This window comes from Falco biarmicus, chromosome 7 (genome assembly GCF_023638135.1).
Source record: "Falco biarmicus isolate bFalBia1 chromosome 7, bFalBia1.pri, whole genome shotgun sequence".
In the NCBI taxonomy this organism is placed as follows: Eukaryota; Metazoa; Chordata; class Aves; order Falconiformes; family Falconidae; genus Falco; species Falco biarmicus.
In genome coordinates, this window is record NC_079294.1 from 17,323,501 (window position 1) to 17,348,776 (window position 25,276).

Below are 25,276 nucleotides of genomic sequence, written 5' to 3' on the forward strand. Positions count from 1 at the left end.
TCCAGGAAGAGGCCTACATGAGGACAGAAGTGGGAAAGCGTGTAGGGAATGTAGGAAAGCAGGGACAAAGAGAATAGAACAGGAGTTATCTGAATAAGCTCCATGTCCTGCCAGCTTAAAGGCAATGGAGTTATTCCTACCATCCACTATCACTTCCTGAAGCTGTAACTTACATTATTTTTTTACATGTTTTATGCATAAAGTAAAGCTGCCTCAAGCACTGTTGGCTTCTACGAGTTGGTCTTGCTCAGCACATCACAGAGGGTCTCGGTGACCTTGGCTGAATTGCAAGGGTGAAATTTTTACATTGATGAACTGTTTTGAAGGGAAATAAAAGTCATGAGTGAGCATTTTTGCACTGTCAAACACAATTCTGTCCTTTCTCATCTTTCTCTCTTAATGGGGGTGGTTAGTATAACCATACATGGGGCTGTTACTTCCAGCACACTTATCTATATGTAGGTGCCTGTATATAAATGTAAATAAACCTAGGGTCTGCTCTTACCTGAGTTGGCTTTTGGAGTGTTTTCAGAATCAACATAGCGTGTGAAATGCAGTTTACTTCTCTCTTAAAAGTTCCCTGCAGAATTGCTATAGTACAGCAGCCGGTGTACAGGTTTCACATACCTAATACATTTTGTCTGTTTCATTGTATCTCATGAACATTAATGAATTAAGTTTCAGCAAGGAACCGTGTGAAGACTATAATGATTAGTGTCATTTAAGGGACGATTTGTGTAAAAAGTGGCTAATGATGTAGCCAAATTCATTCCGTTGTCAGTAGCAAAGCAAAACATAAAACCTCTGAGCCCTAACTCGCAGGTGATCACTCAGATCACAAGCTCCTCAGTGCTGTTTCAGAAATACCACCTCTTGTTACCCATTTTCTGTAACATATTTAGGCATACGTACAATTAAATGAAGCACTTTCATGCTGATTTCAATCTTGATATTTCATTTCCAGGATTCAAACCAAGCAGTTACCTGTCTTTCCTGAACAGGTATTGGCATCAGTAGCTAAAGATGCATTAGCAGAAAATCATTAACTCAAGTAGCAGCAGAAACATACGAATGCTAGAAGAGAATACTGGTTTGCAATTGTTCTCATATATCCAGATGTTTTCTGTGCCTCATGCACTGTGACTAATCATGACAAAATCCTGAGAATGTCTGGCTAAATTCTGCTGCAAAGTAAAGTGGAACAGTTTGCACCTTTATATCAAAGCTAAACTCACTTTTGATTGAGGACTGACACTGTCCCTTTGTATCAATAACAGTTGGTAGCTTCCCACACCCTCTTCTTGTATATATGAGAGCACACTACCGAAATGGCTAAACCCCCCACATTTATAAAGACGGACAGTGTAAAACAAGCTTAGGTACCACCTCCTCACCACTACAAGAGCCTTCTGGAACTCAGAGAACCCAGGACAAAGAAGCAGATGACTGTTAAAGGAGGTGTACCTAGGAAGCAGTGCTACCTCATGGTCGGCTGCTCTATTGGCCAGTGTCCGCCGGGTGGATTGTTTGCACTGCTGCATCCTTGAAAGAAAGGTATTGGTTCAGCTAGCTGGGTAACTGCTCTCACTCTTCAAGTCTGGCAGCCTTGAAAGGCAGCTGGCCCACTGGGTATAAAAATACAGTGCTTGGTCCAATTCATTATTTTAATTTAAATATAGTTGGGAGACAAGTATTATCTTCCTGGATAGAGGCACAGTGGCTGCTGAAAGCAAATGGCTTAGATTCCTGAAAGTTCTTCTGCAGGTGGGGTACAGTTGCCATCCTTTGATTGCCAGGAAAGAAATGAGGGCTTTGGCTCCTCGAGTCAGGGCAATGCCCGCAGTATGTATGGATAATGGGAGGAAGATTTGCTGGAGCCCTATTTCACACCAGCTCTTCAGAACTTCTTACTTGGTTCACATGCACTTTTCAGCAGCGTTATCCTTAGTCCCCAAGATGAGAAGCATGTGGGAGTGTGGAGGAAATGTATAAGTTCATCCCAGCCCTCCGTTGGACAGAGCCCAAATTCCTTGGTGTAGGAGGGCTATGAGGTTCAGGACTGGAAGAAAGGGCTCTGGCAGACACAGCCAACTGGGAAGAGAGTGATCCACATGCAGAGTTCCTTCCAAAGATGAATCAGGGTGAAATGATTTTACATGTTTTTTCATTGTCCTTCCCACCTTGTAAACATTCCTAAAGCCTGTCTGTAAGCCCTGCATAAAGAAGTGCTAATATCCATATGTCAGTACTGGAAATGGTTTCTCCCACACCTAAAGAGCCAAGTTCATCCCGTACGTAATTCCACTCACTTTAACAGCTTTGCAGAAGGAAGGATACTGTCCCAGTAAGTCCACCCAAAAGCTGCAGATTCTGCTGAAAACAGCTGCCTGCCTTGTGAATAGAATGAATCACCACAGACCTCAGTTGCTCAGGCCTTTGCAATAGATTCCTCTTCACTTCTGTATGCAATTCTGTCTGCAAATCTCTAAATTATCTGGACACCAGCTGCTCGAAAGTCTTGAAAGCACCATTATAGGAGATAAGGACAGCAGACCAGACCTTGCTCTCAGCTTTTAAACTATGTCCATTGAATGTGTATCTGTGCTGTAGTTATGTTGTATTTATCCTACCACAAGGCATTTCTTGATTAGCTGCAGTATCTGGGAAGGATTTTAATTATTTCTGATATGATTCTTGATTTTCAGAAAGGAAGAGTAAGTATTCACCTTTCTTTGCTCAGTCAGTCACGAACTAGAAGTAGGATGTAGGTCAGGGAGAACCGATGCACCTAGAGGTATTAAATTGCTTCAGTGTCTGGTCAGTAAATCTTGATCCTACAGTCAGAAAAAGCTGAATGCCAGCTTTACAGTAAAAATGGACCAGCAGGGAGTTCCAGAGAAGCTAGGGGGAAGATTTTCATAGAATCATGTGGGAATGTTATTTAACAAATTTGCTTCTATTACAATGATTCTGTGACCCTGGTGGTGCCTTTCAGCCTTATGTTTCTATAAATACCTTGCTTAAGAACTAATTCCTCTTGACAACCTGACAGAGCTTCAGCTTACAATAGAGCACATCACCAGTTAGTTTATCTTATGGCTAACCTTAGCATTTGATTTTTGTTTTCTGTTATTGCATTATTCTGGACAGCAAGATACTGTTTTTAATACTACCTGTGGAGAATTTTTACTTAATGGGTAAATATGCTTTCAGCTCCTTCAAAAACAGATGCTCTAAATTAAAAGATCTGAAAGTAACATGCCTATTATTTAAGCAAACGGTGCATTCTAGGACCCTAAATTATAAATTTAATTATAAATCTGTACAAAGTCCAGTTAAAAGAATCTGGTCAAGACAGAAGTTCACCCTTAGGAGAAGTGTAACATCAGACATCGCAATTAGCCTTAACTAAAAAAATAGCAGAGGAAAAGTCTTTAGAATGAATGAAGATTAGTTATTTTAATCACACTGGAGCTTTTTTAAATTTACTTCTATGAGGGAATAAAACAGGAGACAATATAGTTGTATGAAAATGAGTTTCCATGAGCTGTGCTGGGGAAGAGATAAAAAAGGTAAACCTGACACACTTTTGGATATGGAAATGTATACACAAAACTACTGCTATTTCCTGGGGGGGGGGGGGGGGGGGGGGGGCGCAGGCAGGGAAGAAGTTGAAGTGAAAATACCTATTACTAATTTCCCTGCACTCAGATAGGGCATAAGGAAAAGTCATTTTTATAACTAGCCTCTCTAATACTACTTAAGAAGTAACACCCTTCCCTCTTGCATGGTTCTCTCTGTGGTGTGAGATTAGAGCTTCTTCAAGATGTTCTTTGTTCTTCCCATTTTACCTAATGCAACAAGGCAAGGGGTTGTCAGGATTTTACCAGGCAACAGTAGGACTATTTTTTTACCCTAAATCTGCAAATGCCTTCTCTGCATGCTGTCACACAAATCCCTTAGCAAAAATTTAATTTCATTTCACTTCACTTTAGCTGTCTAAAAGGTATCTTAAGCACCTGAAATCCTAAGCCAAAAGTCACCTCTCCTAATTTAGGCATCTAAATTCATTCTGTAATGAATGTGCTCCCACCTATCATATCTTACCTACCATACATTTGTCTCAGAGTCCTCCTCCTCAGCATATTTAATCTAATTCTAAGACAAATGAGTTAAATGAGTGGACTATGGAGTAAAAGAAGTTGACCAGTACAGGCCAGATGTCCAGCTTCCAGACAACTAAAACTAAAAAAGATGAATCCCATGCTTCATTCACTTTTCTTCTGTGTAAGACTTCACACACAATTATCTATACGAGGCATTTTAGATCCTAAATTGAAAGATCTTTTTCATCCCAGAATCTATAGGTTACAGCAGAAGATACAGCACTTTGTCTGCACGTTTTGGCAAAGATTCCTTGAAGTCTGCTTCAGTTATTTATTCTAAACGAGGACTAGATTTGCTCTAGACTTGCTCTATAGCCAGTGAAGAAAGGTAAGCACCTTCAGAGGAGTGCATCTCTGGGCGTGTTGCCTTTCTCCATTGACAATAGAGGAAGCCTCAAGCTGCTACAGTTCCATCTTGGGTACTTCAATTAAATGATGGGTTGAATCCATGTGTATCAGCTGCAATACTGGGGCTTGTAATAAATTTGAAATCCACTTTGAAATCTGGCAAGTATAATATAAATCATATGTCAAATTACATATAGTGCCAGTGATGTGTTTGTGTGGTGGTATACATACACATGTATGCATGCTTATACTACAACAAAGAAAAACAGCTTGGTAACATAGTCTGCGAAATAACAAAGCCAGTATTCAGAAAGATGTGGAAAACCTTTACATGCAGATCTTGGGATAAATTATTTTTAAGAAGCGAGATTTATCCAGTTCTACAAAGTGGGATAATATTTGCAAAGTCAAATGCACTATTCCATTTGTTCTGGTTGAGTATGATTATATGGTGAGACCATTTTGACCTGGTAGAATTAACAATAATAAAAAAAGCCTAGTGGTAATAAGTGAAACTTTACTACTGACCTCTGTAAAGACTTAATGCCAAGACTCATATTGTCAGTGACATCCAGGATCAACAATGCTTGCAAGCAGTGGACTCAAAATGAAATTGTCTGGTTTTGGCAACAAAATATTCTGCATTTAGCAAAGGCATATGTTTCAAACTCAAATGACTTCACTTCAAATTAAAGAAAAAAAATGTTTTGAAGTGTAGTCATTTGATAATCATTTGCTTTAAAATAAGCAACATATTTCTATCTAATGGGATCCACATCTTTAACAAGTGAACCAACATTGTGACAAACAAAAAAACAACCTGCTCTTAAATATAATCCCAAAATAAATTACATCTAGCTCTTTTGCTGTTGTTGTTGTTGTGCTCTGTTTCCCTTTTTTGGCCGCCTGTAGAACTCCCACAATTTTTTCATTGCTACAATGACAAATGCTATGAGAAAAGACCTGGTCCACTGCCAGAAATCTACTCTAGACTTCAGTATGTGTTTCTACTTTCAAGAGTCAATTGTTTTCCTTCTCTCCCAGGGGCCACTAGCTACCTTATTACCAGAAAGAATGACCCCTTGACAGCGCAATTGAGATCCAGAAACTCAACAAAATTGTAACCCCTCCAGTGGCATCAGAATTCTAATCAACAGCAGAGGGTCTGGAAGACAAATGTACTTGTATATAAGGCCACCATATTAGAAAGTGGCTTCTCTACTTGCAAAGAAACCTATTTCTATTTGGTTTCTTTTGATATTTTTATTACCTTCTTTCTTGTAACCTTTTCATTCCTAGTGTTCTTAAGGCAGAAGGGGTTTCACAGCACGGGAATTATCTGCGCTCAGTTTACACAGTTTGCTGCCTATTCTTTCTCTTGCAATCTATTTGCCTAAGGAACCCTTATCTCTAAGGAGCCCCCTAGTCATTACAGATTTTTTCTCTTATTCAGCTTAACTCACTAGCAGAACAATTGTTCCATCAGCATCTTTATTGCCATGTAAGAAACACAGATACAAAATCTCCAGCCTGGAAACTGCAGAGAAAAATGTACTCTGTGTATTAAGGTGCACTTCACAGAGAATACACTTACACTTGCAAAGCAATGCACTGTAATAGTGTCATATGATAATATTTCTCAATTATACTTATCACTAAAAGTATTCAACTTATTTGCTAGATTCTTTTGCATACCCAATATCTGAGAAACTAATGTTGTTTCATATAAATACATTCAGATACATACATACAAAGATGTTTTGGAGCACAAGACCCTAGTCTAGTTGTTACATCTGTACATATGGAGCCCTGCCCCAGAGTCTTGAGGTTACCAAAATCTGTGCCTCTAAATTGCCTAAATGTTTCTTTGAAAATGTTAGCAAACTTTAAGAAAATCTCAGCATGAGTTAGAAAGTGTCTTTTTCTTGTGATTTTCTTACCAGGATTACCTGACGTGCATTAGAAGGATTTTTTTTTTTTTTAAGAACATCCAACCAAGTGGTAGAAAACAAGGTATCCATGAACCAAAACATTGCTCCCACAGATTCTGCCATCTGGCTACCATTATGCAGAAACTGGGAAATACTTCAGATGATTGTTTCTCAAGATACAGAAGGATAAAAATATCTTTAAAACAGTAAAAAGCAGCCAGCATGGCAGAACACAAGCACACAGAATCCCACTGCCTTTAACAGAGATTTGGGTGAAGGCAAGAACTTGCAGAGACAGGAGTCTTCAAACAGCACTGTGGCCTGAGGCACAAAAAAAAACCAGCTACAGTGTTCTGCTGAGCACACACCAGGAAGAAGGACATGAGAAGGTCAAGAAGCATGAGGTCAAATTTTTGTTACCTTTCTCAGACAAAAGCCATCTCATTGAACGAACAACAAAATAAAAGGTATTGGACGCCTACATGACCCCTGGAAGGAGCAGCAGACAGACAGCCTCATGCCTTTAAAACAGAAGCAGCACAAATAGCAATAATGTGGGGGTTTGTGCACTGTCCTACCAACAAGATGTCACAGTGATGCAGATAAAGCACCAAGTGCTCACCCAACTTTCCCTGCTGAGGCACAACAGTTCTGCTACAGACAGGCAAGAGGGAGGAGGCTGTGGGAAGGGTTCTTCTGCCCTGGAAGCCAGGCTGCAATCTCTGGCAGGGGCAGCTGAAGTAGTTTTGATTTTGGGGTCACTGCCTTACTGTAAGCTCTGCGGAACTGAGCTCCCCCCTTGTCAACAGTCATACTATGGGGAGAGCTGCTTTGCGTGTGTGTTCTGCCCCTGCAATTCTAATAGCAGAATCGAGGCCATAATTAATAATCAAAAGAGCAAAATTGACAAGTGAACCTTCTGGAGCTTGTATCTGAAACTGTACGGCCTCTTACTGTCTTACATGTTTGGTCACATCTTTCTAATTTCTATTCAAAAGCCCAGAAGCAAGTTATACAGATTGCTTACATGTGTAAGTACCATACATTAAAAATAACATGCTGAAATAATGCTGTCAAAGTACAAGACCTACCTGACTGATGGAATATTCTTCTAAAAAGAGCAGCTCCGAGCTTCCCTTAAACAAACTGAAGGAAACTCTAAAGATAATAATGAACAAGAAAGTAGCTTCTTCTGCCAGACCCATCAAGTTAAATGGCTCTTTGCATTGTTCAAAGTGTGTACACTATTGTGTTCTGTGGCAGAGGGTAAAGAGAGGGAACTTTCAGTGACGTTTTGATGAGACAACAAATAAAAATAATATTTTGACAGCTCATCCTATTAAAGAAGGGGGGGGGGGGGAAGCATTTCTCCAGCTCAAACAGAAATCCCCTTAACATGAAGAATATTGAGGTTGTATGTGAAGTGTAGAGCCTTCCAGTAATACTTAAAGGAAATGTGCCATTTGCAACAGAACATGCGGCATGACTAAAGACCCTAAGTGCTTGGCATCATTTGAGCTTAGTTTTAAATACCTATGATAGACATTTTTGGAATATGTTTCCTGAAAGTAGTGTCAAGGATTTACTTCAGCATTAGCTTGAGCATGCTGATAGGTTGAACTGGCACTCATATACCCAGTAAATACAGAAAGGATTAATTTCTGTGTACGTACAAAGTTGGGGGGGTTATTTTTTATGCCAGTATGGGAATTTATTTGCCCTTGTGATGAAACGTTTACCTCACTCTGCCTCATCAATATTAACCTCACAGATCAACAGATCTTCATATCGACAGAATAGAGAAGTCAATATCTCCCTATTATTATTTAATAAGTATTTCATTGTCTGTAACTGAGTGAGAACAAACATCTGTGCAGTAGAATGGCATGCACTTTAATTTTGCAAGGTTACTGTCTTGCATATGTTTGACAAAAGAAAGCTAACCCACAGTAAAAATCCCCAGTAATATCAGCATGTAAAATGACAACATGTTGAAGGACATTTAAATTGAACAAAACAGGGTGTTTTTTTAGTCCCAGTTTTGATATACAAATGTTGGATGTGTTTTACTGTGGCTTCTGACTATGATTGATAGGAGATGCATCAATTTCAAGGTTTGTGAATTTAAGTAAATTGTTGTCAGTGGTATCGCTTCTTCTTTTTTGTATTTTTTTTTCAAATTATCTCCTTACAGAGAATAGTGTAATACAAATTGAGACAGGATATACATAAAGCATCAATTTAGCTTGAATATCCACTTACAATAGTAAAAAGAAAATAGTTGCGATAAGAATGTGAGTACATCAGAGTTGTTCAGAAAACTCCAGAGTATTTAAAAAATAGCTTATGGTTTTTCTTCTAAATAATCTTTGCTGTTTCTGTTTGGAAAATACTTTGCTTGCCTTTCCATTCAAAGGAAAAATATAATATTTATTTTAAAAAAACCACAGTGGTAGTAGATCTTAGAGACTTTTTTTTATCTTTGTCCTCAGAATATAATTCCATTAAATTATACATTAGCAAAAAAACCCACAACCCAAACCTGTATCAACTCTTTGCAACCTGTGGGGAGTTTATTAACCCTTCATTGCTTAGTGGTAATGCTTTATTTGACTGAAAAGCCTGAAGAGTTTTCTGTTAAACCAACAGCGATGAACCATCATACAGCAAAGTGTGTTAAGGTTCCAATACATTCAGGAATTAGCTGTGTCTGATTTTAAACTAGCTCTCCCTAGACTGCTTCTTATCTGATGATGTCTGATTTAGGATCTGGTGAAACGCACGGATAGTTTTTACTGGGTTTTCCATCACATGGTCATGACTTGTTTCCATGTATGTGTGTTGTGTCTATGTATCTACATGCCTGTCTATATGCATAAAGCAATGTATAGGCTATTTGTGTGTGGTTTTGGTTTTAACATCAGATTCTATAAATGAATAAAGATACTATCTTCATTTTACTGTTCTCTAAAAGGGGCAACATGGAATGGATTCTGTAAATCTGACTATACATGTTGCTGATTAAAAGCTGATGGTAACAGTTAATATACAAGAGGACAGACTAGTTTTTCTTCAAACATTTTTTCGAGGGAAAAAATGAAAATTAGACAGAAAAGAGCATTTCCAGATGTGACTGTATAAAGCTTGACTTGGAACACTTTTGTTATCTCCTTAATAATGCATAGAAGAATGCTCATGTGAAATGTTATGTTAAAACTCAGTTCTAGTAGATATTTGCGCTTATGAATTGATTCCTTATCCATATTTTATGGAGAAATAGCTCGGCTCTGGATTACAGTGCATTATTTTCCAAACTCCTTATTAGGCTCTGTGTATCTCTCTACTGTGCCTCCAGGCTTAAATTAAAAACAAAACTAAGTAAAATTTAAAGAGACAACATTCAGAAACTTATTTTTTTACAAAGCTTCTGAAAATTCCTAATTATTTTTGCCCCTAATAGGCCGGCCTTTGAAATAATTTGATGGCTCAGTTTGTAAATCCGCTTGGAAAGATCTGGCATCCCATAACCATTAAGGGAAGTATATATCACAAAAATGATTTTGCATATAAATAATGGTATACAGAATTTGGCTTAAATTGTCTGCTTTCATTTGGTATTTTTTTTCCCCTCTAAGATAATTTGGAGGGAGGCAGGAAGATCAAATTGAACACAATTTGGAAATGAAACTTGGATAATTGAGCTAAGTGGGTTGAACTTGCCAGTCACCTGTGACCTCCTCCTAGTTACACATCATTTCAAATAGCTAAAATGAGAGGGCCCGCGTGGAGTTGCGCAACATACATAGGGCAAGTAGAGGTTCAGTTTGGGACCACGTTACCCCTCGCAATGTGCTTGCTTGGGTTTTAGCTGAGATGGAGGGACCCGAGCACCGTGCACCACGGCCTTGAGAAGGTTCTTGGCCACCGGGTGTGCCCAGGGAGCTGGGCAGAGGAGCACAGCACGGCAGTGAGGGCAGGCTGCCGTGCAGGATGGTGCGGGAGTGGAATAACACCTGAGCTGTTCCCAAGTGACAAACTGAAGCTTTGCAAGTAAACTGGGGCTTACCCCGGTAAAGTCTCCCTCGCAGACGGCTACAACTTGAAAGTTTGCGGTCGTCCCTGTGTGTGAACCCAATGTTTTCCTGTTCATTCTGAAGCGATTATTCAAAACACCTTGGCAGCTGAACCCTCCATGCTTTCAGGATAATTATTTCTAATCGTGATTGGCAATAATAGTAATTGCCATATTCAGCCAGCACCCAGCTGTAACGATTTTTCTTTATTATTATTATTTGGGTTAACAATCGCCACTGACAACAATGTCTCCCGACCCTCCTCTCCCCCCCTCCCCGATATGCAGGGAAATGAGGAACAGTGCTCTGCGGCAGCCGTCGGTGGGCTGCCCCCCTCCCGTGGACCCGGGGCTGGGAAGGGAGCGGCTGCCCGGCCGGGGGGTGTGAGGGGACCGGGGTGAGCCGGGCTGCGGCAGCACCCACCCGCCCCCCGCCCCCGGCGGAGAAGGGGCTGTAGCGGAGCCGGGGCTGAAGCGGCGGCTGTAACAAGCCTCTTAATAAACCTCCGGGTCGATGATGCATCGCTCGCCAGTGAATCTTCGCCGGTTTATTTATTTTAACTAAATCGCCCAAATGGATCGCAGCTCCGTGTTGACTCTGGCGGGAGGCGAGGCGGGGAGCCGGGGCCCGGGGGGGGGTGACAGGTCGCCCAGGGGTTGCGGCTTGCAGCCACTCTCTGCGACTGCACGCCGCCTACTCCGGGAAAGGTGTCCCCCCCCCGGTGATCGCCTTCCTCCTCCTCCTCCTCCCGCTGCCCTGCCCTGACGGCTGCAGGCGCCCTTGTGAGGAAGAGCCGAGCGCAGCCCCCGGCCGCAGCGGGGCACCCCCCGGCCCGGCTGCCCGGCCCCGCCGCTTGCGATGCGGGAAAGGCTGCGGGGGGGCGGGCGAGGGAAGGAAAGGAGAAGGTCGAGTGTTTCAGACCGAGGGGAAAGGCTGCCCGCTCGCCGATTCCTGAAGTCGACGGTCACTAGAAAGGGACGAGGGTCAGTGCTTTCCCTGCCGGCACCGGGGGGGCGAGCACCCCGCGCTGCGGGGCGGGACCCCGCGGACCCCAGCCCTGTGCAAAGGGGCAGCAGAGCAGCGGCCGGGCGCCCTCACAGCCCGCGGGTAACGCTGACGGCAAAGCCAGCCCCCGCCTCACCCTGACCGCCCCACTCAGCGGCGTCCCTCGTCTCTATTCACGTTCACGCCGGGGCAGAAGTTTGGCCGGCGGCGGTGCGGGGGGCGCGGGGTGCCGGCCCGGGCCCACGGACGTGCGGGTCTCTCCCGCTGGGAGCCGTGCCCGCCGGCCGAGCGCCGGAGGCCTCCGGGCGCCGCGCAGGTACGCGGCAGACTGCCCCCCGGTGAGAGCAGCCCCCGGTTTAAAACCACGGGCAGAAGGTGGCGACCAGCTTCAGCGCGGGCGGTGCCGTGACCTTCCCCAGCGGGCGCCCTGCCTGCTCTTTGTCACCCCTCCAAGCACCCCCGGCCCTGCCCGGTGCCGGCGGACAGCAGCCCACTCCCCCGGGCCGCTGCCGGGGGGCGCCGGGCCCCGGTACCGGGCAGGGGCGGGCAGCCCGCAGCCACGCACCGCTGCCCACCGCCCCCTCCGGGGATGCTGCTCCCTGACGTCAGGTGTTTGCTCAGTCTTTTGTTCAGTTAAAAATAGTTTCAGGCAGCACCTTACCTGCCCCGGATGGCGGCTGCCCCTGGGCTGCGGCGGGGCAGCGTTTGCTGCCGAAATCCATCTCGTCCTTCTCCCCCGGAACCCTGGTCTCCGCACCTGAATTAATGATAGCAGCACGCGGGGAACCGGCTCGCGGTCTTCTAAACCCGGGATCTTGCCGCCTGAAACGCATGAAAAGGGAAAGTTTCTTTGTAACCTAGCTGTAAGAGCTATGTTATCAAAGCTAGCTGTTTCTCACTGCGACCCATTGAAGTATATGTACTGTCAAATATTGTCATTACTCTAGTAGTCTTTATTTTCTGTTTCCCGCCCCCGCCCCCCCCGCCTCGTGAGTCTCATTCATGGCCGTTGCTGCGTTGTACTTGCAACTGCGTATTCACCTAGTAAATAATTGCTTTATAGCAGATTATTTGCAGCAGTTCTTCTTCTCCCGATTCTGTGGAGTTATTAAAAAGTAATGGGTGACAAGACAATCAAGGAATATTTCCCAATTAAAGAGGAAAAATGGAACTGTCACTATCTTCCACTGTTTGTGGGCCAGTTCCCGCGCTCAGATTACACACACTTGTACATCGCACACACCTACGTACATAGCACATCTCTCCGGTGCCTATGCATACACGTACACGCGCACCCTTATGCCACAGTAGGTTCCCTATTTCTTACGGAGATTAAAGAATAACTTGAAATCGAAGACAAATGAATTGAGAGGAAAAGGTATCAGTTTCTTCCACGTCAATTTCTCCCCACATTGGAATGAAATCCCAAGGCTTTGGCTAGGTGGGCGATTAACCACCCGGCGCCTGGTGTCCTATAACCATCATCCCGCTGTACAGTTTATGGGGCTGAAGTTTTTCAGCAACTCGGTAACCTTATTTTATTGTTGCGTGTGTGTGTGATACATAATCTCCCACACGTGCAGATCTATCGGATCTATATAGCATGCGTATAATTTTATAGTTTATCTTAGCCGAACTGCTCCTGGGTGACAAATCTCTCCGTTGCAGAGAGCACCGTCCTCATTCCAGTGCTATTTCGTTCTGGGAGCGCGCGTGGTAATTCTTTACAACGAAATTGCTTCCCCTCTGCTTCCTATATTTTAATTTAGTAAAGGACTGATTAGCTGTGGCTTTAAAAGGGCCAGGTCTGCGCTGGCTCGCAGCGTCACCTCTCACCTCTCCACAGCCCTGGGCCGGGGTCACTGCGGGGCCGCGGCGGGGAAGCGGGCAGAGCGGCTCCGGCTCCCGCTCCCGCCGCGCCTACCTGCGCGCCCCGCGCAGCCCCTGCGCAGCGCCCCGCGCCGCTGCCCAGCCTGCCTCCGGGAGCAAAGCCCCCGTCCCCCCCGCCACAGGGGGGAGAGCAGCCCGCCCGCCCCTGCCTCCGCCACACCGCTGCTGAAATGAATCATCGCGCAAAAACCAGGAAGACGCAGCTCTGCTAGGCGAAAATAATTGTTTGGTTTATTTTAATTTGCATCACCCTGGTTTAATGGCACCCTTTCTTTTGGCTTCGGGGGAGGAGAGGGGGGGAGGAGGGCCGGCCGGGGCGCATCGTGCTGTTTAAAGGCTTCGTGTAAACTTCTACGTTTTGAAAGAATAACTTAAAAACCCTGTGTTTAATTGTATTCAGACGTGTACCCAGCTCACATTGATTTGTGGATTCACTGAAGGTGTAAAGATCCGTTGATAACATTGTAGGTCCAATGTCCCTAAAGCAGCAGATTCTCCCTTCTCTGCAGAATCCTGGAAGTAGTTTAACAAGGCGGGGGTGGGGTAGGGTGCGTGTAGGGTAGTATTTTATTTTTCAGCTGTAAAAATGCATTTCGAAGAGGGATGATATTCTAACAAGAGAGGCTACAATAAAAATCACAGGTCGCTTCTGAAAAGGTTTCACTCCGAGCAAATGTTTGCAGCGTGCAGGATCCTCAAAATTCCACTATAGACTTTATTCTGGCGATTATTGGAAAACACGCAATGCATACAAAAATACGAGCAAGAAAGTGTCAAAATGAATTTATTTTCAGATATGAACAGTGAAAGGTGCAAGTACGTTTTTAATAGTTTTGATCTTTATCAAACGATCGCTGTAGATAAAGGCAAATACAGAATATTCAAGAAAATACAATTAATTTGAAGAGGTTACCTTTCCTTGGGTGTACCCGTGCATTTACAGAACCGGTGCGGAGCCATCGCTTTGTTTATTTTTCTAATGTCTACCCAAATTCCAGCAATCCGCAGAGCAGTAACAGCTTTTTCCATGTGTTTATCATCGAGGTTGCAACAGGATTCGCCTCAATTGTTCTGCCTTTCTTGTGTTTTCCTTTCTTCCCTTTTCTGCATTTCCCAGATACATTCGCTTTGGTTGCAAAAATAAACAGCGGAGTTTTTAACAGCAATTTGAGATGATAATGGTTACTGATCCCATTCTTTCCATCATAATCTTCAAGTGGTTTAAGATTAATGATAGGAGGTGTTTTAGCAAGGACTGTGGGTTCTCTTCTCCAAAGACCGTCGCTATGATAATTTACTTAAGATGTTGACAAGACTGTCAGTAAGGCTTATTTTTTATTAAGCTGCGCTGTAGCAACTGTAGTAAGCATTTGTTGTTGTTATTTAAGCACGCTGTATTTTTGAATGCCTTCCTATAAATATTGTTATTTGGTCTCTGCCTGATGGATTTGCGATTGCCTTTGTTTCAAGAAAGGTATCTTCTGGTATTCTGAGAAATTTTCTCTTCCACCCTCCCCCATTCCCTTACACGCACATTTTTTAAAAGAAAATAAATTTGAGCAACTACTGTCTCGGTCCAGCAAGCTAGATCTTCTGCAAAGCGTTGCTTTGGCTGAAATCTGTCTAGGCACAGCCCCGAACCGAGGGGACGAGGCGCAGGTTTCAGCGTCAGTTTTGTGTGAATTTTATTTTGTTATTTTTTAATGGGAAAAATAGCCCTTTAAACCACAAGTATGTGCCTGCAGCACCCCGGTGTACAAAGAGGCTGGGGCGCCTCTTGGAGCGTGGGCGATTTACGACCGCACCGGCGGCTCCCGAGCACAGCCGCGCCGCCCTGCGCGCCCCCGGCACCCCGCGCTGCCCCGGCGGCAGCCGCTCCGCCCGCCGGCCCGGCCCCGCAGCGCCGCTCCCCCCGCAGCGCTGCCCCCGGGGCCGGGGTCCCCGCACCCCGCGCGGCTCCTGGCCGCTTCCCCGTCCCCTCCCCGGGGCCGTCGGTGAGCAGAGCCCCGCGGCGGGCGGCGCCTGCCCGGGGCGCTCAGGGGGCGGGGGGGCGGGCGCGGAGCTGCCTCTGCTCTCTCTGAGGGGACAAGTCCGGGGGGAAGCCGCAGCGGACCGGTTGCTTTTGCGCTTCTGTCGTGTTTTCAATAAACACGAAACCGTGGGTTTACCTATAAATTACCGGGGTCATGTGACAGACACCCACTTGGCAGCCCTTTATTGCCCGTTTCGCTACCCCAGTCGCTTTGCTCCGCGCCTGCGGCCGGCCGCGGGGTGGGCGTGCGGTACACCGGGCAGCGGGGGCGCGGGGAGCCACGTCTGGGTGGTGCCCCCCACCCCCCGGGGGCGGGCAGGGCGCGCTGCCCGTGCGGGGCAGGCGGGGGGCCGGCGGGGCCGCCCCCAGCTCCGCGCTGCCAAGCCAGACGCGAAGTAAACGGCGGAGGCTGCAAAAGCGCGTTTCTACCGCTGACGGGCCGCCCCTCGCTGCGCTGCTGGCCGCCCCGGGCTCCTACAGCAAGGGAAGGGACAGTTCCGTAAACACTTTACGTGACGGTCCCCTCAGGCCAAAAGGGAGGCGCGGGGGCAGGGGGCCACGCTTCCTCATAACACGCGCTGTCTGCGCGAGCGCGGCCCTGTGCCTGCGCGCCCCGCGTGGTTGATCCCCGCGGCGCGCAAGGGAAGCGCGCAGCGCGGGCGGAGGGCTCCTGTGCGGCGGCGCCGGCCGCGGCCAGCAGGGGGCGCTCCGACGTTGCGCCTGGGAGCCCGCGCCGCGCTCCCGCCCACGGACACGCGTTTGCACACACACACGCACACACATCCACACGCGAGGACACACGCACACACCCGCGCGTGTACACGGACACACGGACACGCGCAGCATCGCGCCTCTTCGCCCCGCTGCGCGCGTTACCGGGCGCGGGACGCTCCGTGCGCGCACCGCGCTGCACGCGTGTCCCCGTGCCCCCCCGTACGTGTGCGTGTGTGTACTATACATTATGCAACTTATTAAATACAACCATGAATTGTCAACATTTTTTTCGCGTGTTAGTTCCGCTGATCCGGGCAGGATTTATTTTCAGATCTTGGGTCCCGGAGCTATAACGCGTGATTTCTTTGCCTTAAATAAAATTGGTCAAATGTTGACAACCTTTAAGCCAATCTAACACTCAAGATTACTGATGGGAAACTAATGAGAAAATATCAGATCGTCCGGCCTGGGGGCTCCTAATTAAATCTTAGCTGATTGAAAAATAAAAGCGGGTTCGGGGGCGTGGGGGAGGAGGGAAGAAGCTCCGGGCTGAACTTTAGCTCTCATTTTACGTGATATTTCCCCAGCCCACCCCTCCCTCTGCTCTTCCCCCCCCTCCCTCTTTAAAAAGCCTAATGTTATTTCGCTGGTTATTTCGAGACATCCGAACGCGACTATCATTCCTTGCCCGGTAAATATTAAGGCCTTTAAGCAACGTGATTTAACTAATTAGAAAATTTACATCATTAAGTCTCAGGGAGAGAAAAAAGGAGAAACAAATCTGTCAGTCATTTTAAAAGAGACAGGCCCTATTGAAGTGTGAAGAAATCGGCTCTAATTCAAAAAGGCAATCGGGCAGAAAAAGCCCTCAACATTACCCTGCTAGTTATTAATCAGAAGGGGTTTCCCCCTCTCTCCTTCCCTGTAATGGCAAGAGCTGAAGCACATCGTTAGTTTCTCCCAAAGCTACCGCACAGTTTCCATTCAGGTTTTTTGCCACTCGTCCATGTCCCATATTAATAGCGAGAATTTGTCCATTCAAGGCTCATAGATTTGAAAACGTTTCCGAATTGGGGAGCCGCAGCCGTAGGAAAAGAACAAAAAAAAAAAAGAAACAAACCAAACCCCAACCACAGAACCCAAGGCTGCCCGGACCCCTCACCTCCGCCCCCACCGAACACAAGGACTGCGCTGCCCCGTGCCCGCCCCCATTAAAGTGGGGTCCTAAAGTAAACCTGCTCGGCGAGAACTAGCTGATGGCTTTGTTTTTCTCCCTCGTCCTGCATTGCTAAACACAGGCACAAGCACGAGAGTGGAAAGCCCCCTCGCCCCCCCCCCCGCCCCCCCCCCCCCCCCCAAGGACTAACTGTGTTTAGTGCCACGCACCAGATTCAAGTAGAACAATATAAAACTTGAGTGAAAGACCAGCGAGCTGGCATTACTGATGTCGAGTCCCTGACGAAGCGGTGCGGGACGCGGGTGGCCAGCGCGGCGAGCGGGAGGAGGAGCTGGTGGCCCCGGGTCTGGGGGCGCAGCTGGGGGGGCTGCGCCGGGGGCCGGGGGGGGGGCGGTGCGGGCAGGAGACGAAGTCGCCTGGTCCAAACCGCGGTGTGACACCTCTGGCGCGCTCTCGCTGCCTCTCCTGCAAACGCACTTTCTAATCCTCCCCTTCCAACTGCTCACAGTGGACTATGGTATAAATAATAAGTACGCCCTACTCTGCGTTTTCTCTCGCCTAATATCGGGGAACCTGACAGTCGCTTTAATCAAAGGAGTTTGCGCTGGTTCTTCGCCGAGCTGATTTAAAGAATTTTAAACACGCTTCGGACAAACCCGGGCGATAGGGGCCTATTTCCCTGATCTCACGGCCCGGGGACGAACTCTCCTGCGGCTCGAGGAATTAACCCCGTGTAAATGGGTTCAGGATCAGCCTGCTGATGGGGATTTTACTTGGCAGTAGCCTGCAAAGACAAAATATTCGGGGGCGGGGGGGAAGCGGTGGAAGGCCTCTGCCGGCCCCATTTAGGCTTCCATTTACGTGCCACCGTTAACTTGTAGTCATCTTTGTAAGTAGATGTTTACAGAAATGTAAAGTCCTCACCAGGACCGGTAAAGGACACACTCCTTCACCAGCGCTACGCCTGCTTAAAGGCGGCAGCTCCTCCGCGCAGCCCCGCACGACGTGTGACGGGCGGAGGGCGACGCGGCCCGCCACGCAGAGCCTTCCTGAGGCGGGGGGGGCGTTGCGGAGAGGGACTTTGTCGACACACGTGCTCCTAAATTGAAACATTTCTCCATTCCTCCATAAAAGCAGCTGAGCAGCCGCCCCCGCGCCCTGCAGACACCCGGGAAGCCAGGATCGCCCGCCACAGGGAGAGGCGCCGGGACGAGGCGGAGAGGAGAGGGGAGAGCAGGGCAGGGCAGGAGGGACAGCCTTGGCTCCCCCGTCCCCTTCGCATCAGTTTGTCTAGCAGTTGTTCAAAATGATTGAGTTTTCTGAAGAAGGCCCTTTAGAGAGAGAACAAAACCAGCAACAACCTCTTCCCCCAAAAACAACATGAATATCAACCTGTCCACTGGCAGGGCTTCGGAGCTTAGAGGCATTACAGTAAAATTTACGGCGTCCTTAACAACTCCCAAGTAAAAGCATTAAAATTCCCTTTAATTGAGAAAACATTGATTTTTAACTCTGGAAAGAACGAACCCGTAATTTAATTGCAAACTTTCACCGGCAGAGCAGCATCTCAGGGAGGCCACATTCCATCTTTAATAGAGCCACTTTATGAAGTGATAAAAACAAAGAAAACCTGACAAACAGAGAGACAGTTGCAATAGCGAAAGAAAAGTTACTTGCCTTCCCTTTCCCTCTCTCGCAGCTCCAAACTATCGCACTCTTCCCTCCCCCTTCACCCCCTACCCCCCGGTAACAAAACACAAGTGTAAAAGCAAAGGATTTTGCAGCCGGGGGAGAAGCACTAGTTCATATTTTAAATAACGATTTGCCTTTACCAGGCAAGGAGCGATGCCAAGAGGTTTAAGGGAACATTTTCACAAAATGGTAGCCTCTTTTAAAAAGGAAACTAATCGGATAAAATTTCCTTACTTTCCCTTGTTCGTTAAAAAAAACCAAAACAAACAAAAAAAAAACCCCAAACAACAAACAACCATTGCTAAAGGGAAAGGAAAGAGAAATCCCACCCTCGCTTTCTATCTTATTTCTGTATCGGTTTTTGGTATTATAGGAGAGTAAAGAAGTTTTTGTTTGGTGGTTTTTCATTGATCAGTCACTCTGAGCTAATGTAATTATCCTCATCAATAGAAGGCTGCAGAGAGAATCATTATGTGGGTGACATTGATAAATGATCACCCAAGAGCTGCCTTTTCTCTTGGGCACCCCCACATATGACCCTCCCACATACACAAGGTAGCCATAGAAACACCTTGAGATCCTCAAACACTGCTGCAAATGGGAAAATACAGAGAAAGCGAGAGAAATCCAACTTCACACACTTTCTGTCCCTGCTGCAGCTCCTTCCCATAGCACGGAGCCACCGAGCCGGGCTCCGCTCCGCCGCCCTGCCCCGCGGGCGCGCAGCCTCCGCCTCGCTGCCTCGCACAGCACCGCATTCAGTACTGGGAGCAGAGGAGGGGGCGGGGGGGGCTGTTATGGGGCTTGCTTCTTTTTTTTCCCTCTGTTTTTTCTTTTTTTTCCCTTTCTTTCTTTCTCGGGAAGAGTTAAGCAATGAGGTTGCACGCACCGTATGGACGCGCTGCTCTTTCTCTAGGCGCAGTGTGGAACCCCCTAACTTGAAAGCCGCTCTTGGAGATGCGCACCTACAATATCCACCCCCTCCACGGTAACGCGGCTCTTGGAAAACGGTTAAACCCGAATTATTAGCGGCGATATTTTAGTCACAGGACCGTACAATAAGATTCTGTATTTCTTACTGAGGCAAAGATTAATGTTTTTTCCCGGCCGCAGACCCCCTTTTTATGTAAGCAGATTCTAAAATATTGAGAGCAGTAATTGATTCATAATGATCCATAAATCGATGCGAGGAAGGGGGCGACTGTGTTTATTTATTTTATTCCTAAAGCTGCAACTAAAGTAGCTTTGACACCGTGTGGGGATGAAGGGGAGGAGTTGTTTAGCTGTGCGGGGTCATCCATCATCACTGTCGCAGCGACTCTGCCCAGAGGAGCAACCTCCCTTCTGTCTGTCTCTTTCTCACCACCAAAACTATTAATATTAAAACCTGCCTGCAAACCTTTTCCGCACCCGCCTCCGACCTCGCACCGTCTCCGCAGCGGCAGGGTGCGGGGCTTCCCCAGCCCGGCAGGGCTCCCTCTCCCGCACCGCAGCCGGTGCTGTTTCCCCAAAGGTGCTGTCAGAGGGGTTGGACGCCGGCCCATCTCCCCTCCGCCGAACCGGGGACCGGCACGTCTCCCCTCCGCCGAACCGCGGACGCTGCGGGGGCTGGCAGGGCGCAGCCCTCCGCCCAGCGGGGCCCCCTCCTGCCCCTCCGCGCAGCGCCGGGAGAGGGTCTGGGCATTCCCGAGCCCGCCGCGCCCCGGGGGGCGGTGGGGCTGGCGGCTGCGGGTCGGCCCCGCCAAGCGCCGCCGGGAGACCCTCGCTCCCCTCGGGAAGCGCCGGGAGCCACCGGAGCGATGAGCGGGACCCGGCCGCGGCACCGGCCGGGAGAGCGGGTCCAGCCGGTGCCCCGCCGCACCCCTTCCCCTGCCCGGCCCCGGCCCCCCCCGGCCCCCAGCCCTCGCAAACCTGGTTTGGGGCAACTTCCTCTCCCTCGCTCCCTCTGCGGCTACGAGTGAAAGGGGGGAGGGGGGGCTGGCTCCCCCCGGCATCTTCTCTTCGGCCCCGCGGTGCCCGCTCGCCGCGGCGGGCAGGGCCGGGGCGGCCGCGCTGGCGGAGGTGCGCGGCGCTTCCCTCCTCTCTTCGCCTTACAGGCAGCAAAATCTGGAAGAAAAATCCCTCGTTTGTGGTGGCTACAACTCCCAGCCCAGACCCGCTCGGAGAAATGGAAATTTGGGATTATAAACATGTGTGTGTGTAAACAAAAGGTGTTTCTTCCGTTACCCTTCGTTTCCCACAGCATAAGCAATTTTTATTCAGACTAGAGTATTTTCTTTAACACTATACCGCTGTCAAAACATTATTCCCGTTTTGGTTGCTTTTGACAGCTGAGCAGTTCTTAAAAATACCAAAATCGGAACCTTCCATTCTAAACAGTAAATCTCAGATGGAGAAATCTCTGCACGTTATTGTACCTTGGATTTCAGCAACACATCTCACGGAGATCACGGCCCAAAATGGGGGGGGGGGGGGGTGGTGGTGGAGACAGAGAAAGAAAATAAAAGACAACACAGCAGTGCAAATATTTAGTACATTATAAAAAACAATAATCTACTAAAGATAAATTATTCCCTGTGTTTCTACCAGTGCAAGGATGCTTTCTGACATTTCTCCTCAAACTGTAAAGAAAAGATCTGCAAGGAAATGAATTACTGATTATTATTATTAATAATAATAATAATAATCCTTTTAAAAGTGCTAACACAATCCCGCCTTCATATTTTCCGTATCCACGATAATCAAAGAATTTGGAAATGGGAACCCAGGGTGTGCTCTTCTTACACGACTGAAGGCTCCATGTGATTTTAACCAGGACAGAGAGCATCAAAGCCCAGCGGGGAATTATCATCTAAATTTCATACGAATACCTTAGAAAGACGCCCACAAAGCAGGACCCGATGGCTAAATAAAACCGCACACACATTCTCTAGCATCCTCCCTTCTGTTGCCAGCAGCGTGGGTCCATTTACTTTGCTCAGAAATTAAACATTAACTACAAGGCTGAGCCTCTTTCCACATTCCAAAGGTAAAAGTTGTCAGTCAAAGTTTTTAATAACACCCCAGCCAGTTGGAATGACGAGGAGTAGGAAGGAGGAGAAGGGTTACAAATTTACAGATGTTGAAATCGGCAAGGTTTTGTTTCCTAGAAAGTTAAGGGAATTACAAGCCCTTTCCCACCCATTTCCTCCCAGAAATAAAGCTTTCCCCTTGCTCTGTGGGCCCCATCCTGCTCTCACTTGATTTAGCAGTGCCACTGAGGGCAGTGAAAGGCAGCTGCTTCCAACAGTGCCGATATCTTCCTAGTTCAAACTCTCCTTTAGTTGCTCAAAAATGCCACAAGCTTCTTTTTTTTTTAAGTAAAACTGAACCCTTACCCGTGATTCTGCACCAGCTATTTATATATTTATATACAAAATGTCAAATTAACAAGCAACCTTGTTAGCTGATGGTCTTTTTTTTTCCCTTTCTTTTCTTCTGAAAACAACTGAAGACAAGAAAAGCAGTACAACCATTTAGAAAAGATAAATTATGCAATCCTCATGCAGGTAAAACTCTCATTAAACTCAGAACTACTTTACTCCTCCTAAAACTTCTGAACCTACTCCAGCGCTGCAGCTGTTCTTCACCTCTGAGCTAAATAGCTGGAGTTAAGCTCTGTGGTGGTGATGGATGCACACACACAAACACTTCAGCGCAGGAGGGCTTACTGGTCTTGTATCTGGGCCTTCACAACTCAAACTCAGCTTCTATGGTATTAGCAGATAGTACAGGTATTAGACACAGCTCTGAAATGCAAGCTGGTGAAAGAATATTTCAAATTTTGTTTAATCTGGCATAAATATAATATTGATAATCAGCAGAAATATACAACCTCAGATGTTCTTTCATTCAATTATTCTATTAATGCTGATGACAAGCTTGTTTCTGATTTTTCCAACCTTTCTTCTCAATGCTGATAAGAAACGTATTTGAGACATCTCCTGATAACTTCAGTCTCTCCTAAGCATGATTAAAAACACAAAAGCCTAACAAAAAATCAAAAATGAAATATTTATTACCGCATTTTGTGACTTAACACCTTTTTTTTCTTTTTAAAACATAACGTCACAGTCCTCATACAAGTATTTTAATGTAAATTTTGACAAAGCTTAAAGGTAACAGCATTTTCTTCTAGTGAGGAACACGTGCTGAGAAAGGAAGAATTCATGGACATACAATACCAATTCCACAGCAGATCTGATACTAGCAAAAACATTCTTTTTTTTTCAATTGAGGTAAACACATAGAATATCTAACATGAAACAATTAATAGACCGAACTCTGTACGAAGTTTGTTACAGTATTCTCTTGCTTTTTTTTTCCCAAGCTTTGAGTTCATGATAAGTCCTAGGTTTGGTGCAAAGACCGTTAGTAACTTCTTTCATTGAGGAAAGCTGCCCAACTTTTAGTTTTGTTTTGTCCAAAGCCAAGGCTCAGAACTACTGGAAGAAGCTCCTGCTCTGTCTGTTCTGTCTGTTAAATCTTCACCTGCAAGCTCTTTGAAGAAGAGTCCAAAAAAAAAAAATAGATTGGGGAGGAATGGGGAGAGACTTAATGAAGCACAAACTATAAAGATCTGTTTGAAACTAAAGGACACATTTTATGAAGGAACAAAACAAGGGAATGGCAAGGCCTTCTTGGAACAGTCTTCTGAGTGATGAGAGACCCAGCAAGACTTTTCATCTTCATCTCCAGGGTAGTTCTTTTCTCACTGGCCAAAACAGGTCTTTCATGGATAGTGACTTCACTGCTGAACCAAAACAGTCATTCTTTTGGGAACAACACACATAGTGTGGAAAACAAGGATTTTTTTTCTTCTAAAACTATTTGAGGCAACGTAACGGAGTGATCAACAGAAATGTACAAGTTAACTTAGTTCCTATGTTTATACTACAGTAGTTATAACTCTTGGAGTCTTTTTTTTTTCCAGAGGATCTGTACATGGACATATTCATTTCAGTGAGCCCATGATTTCACATTTGTGTTCTTGTTTCGTTGGTCCTCTGTTGTTGATGAAAAATGACAAAAAGTAAAAAATAATCACAGCTGTCTGGAATTTCGTATTAAGTGTCAACATCTGGTCAAAGTTCAAAAGTCTTAAAATAGTTTTTGTTTTTGTTTTGTTTTTTGTTGTTGTTGTTGTTTTTGTTTTTCCCTTGAGTTCCCTTATACTATTGGGCATGAATGTCCATAACCTGTCCACCAACACTGGGGTCTACAGAATTTAACATTGTGGGGCTCTGTGCTGACATGGTCATTCCAGGGTGGGTAGGGGGTCCTCCGTGCATCATCATGGCTGGGTGATGGGGGTGACTTGGCAAATATGAATGGATTGGGGGTCCATGTCTTAACTGAGTAGGGTGTGGGGTCATCTGGGGAGGAGTGTAACTTGGCTGTGCCATACTCATACCCATAGGACCACCCTGAGATACGTAGTCCCCTGGCATGCCTTGCAAACCTAGACAAAAAGGGGGGAAAAAAAAAAGCAGGTCAGATTCCTCAATGTTTTTACAATTTACCCATCTAAAATGAACAGGAAAAACAACAGACACTGCAAATCTTCCATCTAAAATTAGCTGCAGATTCTTGCCAATGTTTGCAGACATTCAAATTCTAGTTTGCATTTAATTTGATCATTCGGCAGGATAATGCACATAACAGAACTAAATATTGAGCACAACTGAGTATCACAAAATGTAAGTGTACTTTAAAAAAACCTAGTGGGTGAATTCCTATGATAAATTTTACAAAGACACTGGTGATATGTAAAGACTTGTCAATTGAGCATAAATATATGATTCGCTTCTCTTTGGTATTTTAAAAATGTAAAAGGCTATATCCTGTCTGGGTTTTGCCTAAGCAGTATCAATGCAAATTCCACACACAGATCAATGGACCAAACTGCATAAATGAACAAAACTGAGATACCAACAAAAGTCCTGATCTTTGAAGTGCTAAGCAACTCCTGAAAGATGCTGAATGCTTTCAACACTCAGCTAAGTCAATGGGGTATGCTGCTGCTCAGTACCTTAAAGGTTTAGCCCTAAAAGTACGTCGTGTTTTTCTCCAAGAACAAATCTTAAAATCCTATTATATCATTACGGGCCAAATCTTGCTGCCTCATTCACGAGGCCCATTGAAGTCAGTGGGACTATTCACATGAGTAAGGCAAGGAGGATTTGGCCCTGTGCCTGCAGTCTCTCAAA

The 25,276-nt window shown here is 46.1% G+C and overlaps 2 protein-coding genes across 11 annotated transcripts in view; both read right to left on the reverse strand.

The window, feature by feature from the left end:
* Positions 1-21,117, reverse strand: part of LOC130152073 (translation initiation factor IF-2-like) — a 46,890-nt gene extending 25,773 nt beyond the window's left edge. The window contains exons 1-3 of one of the 2 annotated variants that reach the window (XM_056344987.1): positions 20,940-21,117; positions 12,185-12,345; positions 10,793-11,485 (exon numbers count right to left, since the gene is read on the reverse strand). In XM_056344987.1, coding sequence (XP_056200962.1) covers positions 11,079-11,485; positions 12,185-12,345; positions 20,940-21,022 — 651 coding nt within the window. In that variant the 5' untranslated portion in view covers positions 21,023-21,117 and the 3' untranslated portion in view covers positions 10,793-11,078. Of the gene's footprint in view, positions 1-10,792; positions 11,486-12,184; positions 12,346-20,939 lie in introns of those variants that run through there. The other variant, XM_056344988.1, reaches the window with a different exon arrangement.
* A 1,950-nt stretch (positions 21,118-23,067) lies between these two features.
* Positions 23,068-25,276, reverse strand: part of MEIS2 (Meis homeobox 2) — a 175,164-nt gene continuing 172,955 nt past the window's right edge. For 5 of the 9 annotated variants that reach the window (XM_056346530.1, XM_056346527.1, XM_056346529.1 and 2 more), the window contains one exon: positions 23,068-24,528. In XM_056346530.1, the coding sequence (XP_056202505.1) occupies positions 24,242-24,528 (287 nt within the window). In that variant the 3' untranslated portion in view covers positions 23,068-24,241. The remainder of the gene's footprint in view (positions 24,529-25,276) is intronic. The other 4 variants (XM_056346534.1, XM_056346532.1, XM_056346535.1 and 1 more) reach the window with 1 other exon arrangement.